Below are 4,732 nucleotides of genomic sequence, written 5' to 3' on the forward strand. Positions count from 1 at the left end.
AGCGCAAACGAGCCAATCGAATACAAACATAAATGAGGCGCAGCATAAACTATTCTAAACTCAGATGATTAAGTTTTTTTCTAATTCATTTCCTTATGTCCTTGTTACATTATCTCTCATTTTTGCATATTCGAAACAATTCATGTTATATCGACTAGAAGCAGGGATTTATTATTTTCAATATGTGAGTATACCCTACAGATAGTTGTAAATATTTGCGTTTATAACTGACTTATCCTAGATATATATAAGTTAACTGTAGTTCTTTCCACAGCTGATGTTTTGTTTTGAGCGTTCTTTTTTTTTCATTTTTGAAGATTTTCAAATTCTTAAACAAAAAGAAATATTTGCAAATCACGCAACAGAAAAATTCATGAACATGATTATTGTCGTTATCGGGTAAACATAATCAGTTTACGTCCTGTTCAAAACTATAAAGCGTTTGCATTCCTTTTCTTTGCTCATTATCCACTGGTTCTTGCTTCTTTACTGAAGGATGGCTATGTATTATTCATTAGGAGGTATTGTGTTTCTAACCCTATTGTGCTTCCCTACAGCAAGTGAACCCGATGTAGAGCCGTCATGTTCAAAATTCAAGTATGACAAACAAATGTTGGAGGCAATGGTCAGAACGGAAGCTAAAATGAATCAGTGGAATAATGAAAAGGAAAACTTTGAAGAAAATATGTTATCTGTAATGGAACATCGGAAGGTGGAAATGAAACGAGAATTTGCGAAACAAAATCAACAATTTGGTAAAATGCTTGATGACTACAAGAAGATCCGTGAAGAACTCAATGACAAAACTGTTCAGCTGGAAAAGCTTGCTGGTAAGTTAAACAATTCTGTAGTTTGCATTTATTTTTTTTGCTGATCGAAAATTGTTCTTTGTTTAGATCAAACCTGGTGATGTATATTTCTTTCTGAAATAATAATTGACCATTGCATAATTAACTGAAGTTTACCTAGTCGAAAAAGTTAGTTATTAGAGTTTGCTTTTTTGTAAAAAGAAGTGACTTAATGAATGTTGATAAAAGCTGATTATAATACCATCAACAAAGTATCATTTTAGAATCAGAATATAAAAACTTAATTTTAAAACATCAATGTTCAAAGGTGGGTAAAATTTCAAGGTGATTTTTCACAACATTTACAATATCTTTACATTTTGAATTGATCAAGAATGTTTCCTTCCGTTTCTTTATCAATTAATTGTCATCAATTTATTTTACAATACGCTGACAACACAAAATGACTCGGAAACACAATTATGATAATATAAAAATTATCATAAAACAATTCCTTAACATTTTTCTCTTCAGGTAATTTCACAAAAACACCAAAGATAGCATTCAACGCACGTACAAGGTACGGTAGAAGTTATGTCGTCGATCAAACTATGATCTTCCCTGAGGTTTTACTTAACGAAGGTGGTGGTTATGACAAAGTCACTGGAATTTTCACAGCACCTGTGGCTGGTCTGTACCAATTCAATGCTCACATATGTCATGCCACGGCAAAGTATGTGGTCGTAGCTATTGTTCATATGGATACTGAAGTTGCTATGACAACAGGATATGAAAACGATGCAAGCAGCTGCGGCTCAGCAATGGCTCCTGTAAAGATGGAGATAAGTGACCACGTGTACGTGAAAGTTACATACCCGAGTACGCTGTACGCTGATTCCAAGTATCGATGGCCATCTTTCACGGGCGTTCTTTTGAATATTTGAATACATTTTTTTGACTCAATATTTTTAGCGTCGCACGCTTCTTTGTCTACTTTATCAGTTATCAGCGAATATTTTGCATTTTAATAATAACTATGTTTTGGTTATTATAATTATAACATTATCGTACTATTGTACTAATAACCTTACTTTCTGTTGACTTATTATGTGCAAATACACATAAAAATGCTATTTATTAATTAAAACCTTTGTATAAGATTTTGAATAAATTGGACATTAATAATATGTATGCGGGTCTTGACAAAAATTAGATATACATAGTTGTACCATGTTTACAATTTTTCTACTTAATATGCAGAGCGAATACAGCATTAAAGGTCCCGACGATCTAAAATGAAAATAAGTTAATGTCTATGCATCAGTTTTTCTTTTTTTGTTTGGGTTTAACGGCACGCTTATACATAACAGACCATACCCGGCCGGATACTAACATTGTTAAAATGATATAATTCAACAAATAAAAAGGGTGTTAGTACAAGATCATACAATTGGTTTAATCATAGAATACAGGTTGATTTATTAAGTAGTTCATCAAGGTTTTGAAAGGAACTGAGTCAATCTACAAATATATCTATCATGTATGGTCATAGCATTAAATGAGACAATGTTTGACGATGACATATTCATTAAAACCTTTACAAAAAGGCAAATTAATGAGCAATGTGTAGCAATTTTGTATTTTATTATGTAACAGCCACGATAATGCCAGATAACACTTTCCTGATAATCAAGTAAGTTACTTGACCCTGTCATTAAAACCGACTTCCAATTGCCTTTATTTTCATGTTTCCCTTTCAACATTGTCTTTTTATCTCTAACCTTGTCTGTTTTCTTCCGAATATCTTATGTTCTGTTTTCCCGATTGATCAAGTTGCCCCTAAGTTTTTTATTTACTATATCGGTTCTTGGGACGATTTTAAAAGTAACACGTACGTTACAAATTATCAAAAACTGTTGAATTGTAGTTGTTTAGTTAATAGGTTGTCAATCCTTTACCACAATATTTACAGTAAAATTATTACCACCTGAACATCATATTTTTATTTTAAAACGGTTTTTATATTCTTTATACGCACCTTATAAGAAATGCGACAAAAGCATAATAAAAATACTTGAAATTACTGATAAAAGAAAAAAATAAAAAGTACGAAAATTAAATCGTCGTTTTCCGAGTTCACACTGGAGCATTTGATGGGGGTTAAACTTGGGGTTCCGGGGTCGGAAATATCTTCTTGATTTTATATTCGGGTCACACAAAAAACAGGAAATGGTACGCTGATGCACTGATCAGGGGAGTAAAGTAATACGGACTTTATGAAAATAAGAAACGAATATTGCAACGAGTGATGTGGAGTTTCCCCGTACAATTTGAAACAATTATTGTATCAAGTGAAATCCCACACATGTTTTAAGTATTTCTATAATCCAAAATTTTAGACATTGGGGAAATTACGTTTTCGTTCTTTTTTTCTACAATGTGCACATAATCACAACCTTTTGTCAACTTACAATGAAATTTACTATTTTCATTAATGAGCAGGAAAAAAAGTCCGGTTGTTTTGAGAATAAACTTACAATATACGCCATCACAATAGCTGACTTTGAGGACCGTGGGGGCGGTTGGGATGGATATTAGCGGGTGAGAGCGAGGTAATGCACTAAGCGTTTTTCCTTAAGGGCAAATGAGACGTTTAAATGATTGGATAAATAGATTTATTAAGAACAGTTAATATAAAATAACTATAAACAACATCACAATAGCTGACTTTGAGGACCATGGGGGGGGGGGGCGTTAGGGGTGGATATGAGCGGGTGAGAGCAGGGCAATCCCAATTATCTAAAAATTGTATAAACCATTTTTGAACAAACGACAGCAATGAGGTGACCAACCAAAGACTCCTTTTCACTATAAAATTACGACCCATACAAGTAATTAAAACATCGAACTCGAGTACAGTTTATTTCTTTGATGAAAATATTTATCATTTTAACCGTTGAATAGTATTTCAAAAATATTGTTTAGCGACTGAAAAACATCCTTATTTGACAACTTTTATACGATTTCCAATCATGACCGTCGCATCTAGTGCTTTTAGTTTTTTTCTTTTTCAGCATATTTCGACGAATTTCACACGATTTTCCAAGTGACGTAAGCGCACAGTCGTTTAGCAAATTCGTGAACCCATCCAACACTATATCAATTAGTATAATTCATACATTGCCTGCTATGTTATTTATGACGTCACGATTGTTAAAGATGCGCGATGTAAACGAGATGATCTTTTTACTATCCCAAATATTTTTTTCTGTTCTTCTATTCCGCACTTGCATTGAATTTCTTTTGGAATATATTGGATTCAGAACAATCCCTGAAAGAGTAAACAATAATGAAGCATGATCATAGAGGTCATTGAACTCTGCACTTTCGAAATATGTTTTATTTCGAAATCGACAAAGGTCCATAAAGGTTAATCAAGAGTACTTAAACCCTGATGGGAACAGAAAAAAAAATCGCCAGGTCCATAAAAATGCGACAGTGAGCTATTAACAATCCCGTTGTCTTGATTGATATAAATCGAGTAATCGCTTGACCTTTGATCTACCTTTGTTAACAAAAATGGTGATATTTGCATAAAATAAAAAAACAACAGTATTTTGATCTAAATATTTATTGATCATCAGTTATCAAATATTCGGCATCAGCAACTCTGCTATCCCATCGCTGGTAATATATATTTTTCAACTGGTGCACTGTTTATTTTTTTCATATATTTTTTTTCTTTCTACAAGGAAGTCTTCCTTGTTTACATACAAGTGATCATAATAGAAATATGTCACGGTTGAAAACTATGTTGTAATGTATATATTATGCTTTTGTCTCTTAAACACTGTTGGTAAAAAAGATAAAATGAATGAAATAATTAAAGGCCCATTATGCCTAAAATACTACCATTTCTATTTCACAAAAGCTTTTAAATTTAT

At 32.5% G+C, this 4,732-nt stretch overlaps 1 protein-coding gene across 1 annotated transcript; it reads left to right on the top strand.

Annotated features, from left to right (window-relative positions):
- The first annotated feature begins 437 nt into the window (after positions 1-437).
- On the top strand, positions 438-2,230 carry LOC132758766 (uncharacterized). The gene is made up of 2 exons (XM_060750462.1): positions 438-830; positions 1,323-2,230. The coding sequence occupies exons 1-2, from the start codon at positions 497-499 to the stop codon at positions 1,730-1,732; spliced, it is 744 nt and encodes a 247-aa protein (XP_060606445.1). The 5' UTR covers positions 438-496; the 3' UTR covers positions 1,733-2,230.
- The last annotated feature ends 2,502 nt before the right edge of the window (positions 2,231-4,732 follow it).

The sequence above is a fragment of the Ruditapes philippinarum genome, unplaced genomic scaffold, assembly GCF_026571515.1.
Source record: "Ruditapes philippinarum isolate M1 unplaced genomic scaffold, ASM2657151v2 ctg3766_1_1_1_1, whole genome shotgun sequence".
NCBI lineage: Eukaryota > Metazoa > Mollusca > Bivalvia > Venerida > Veneridae > Ruditapes > Ruditapes philippinarum.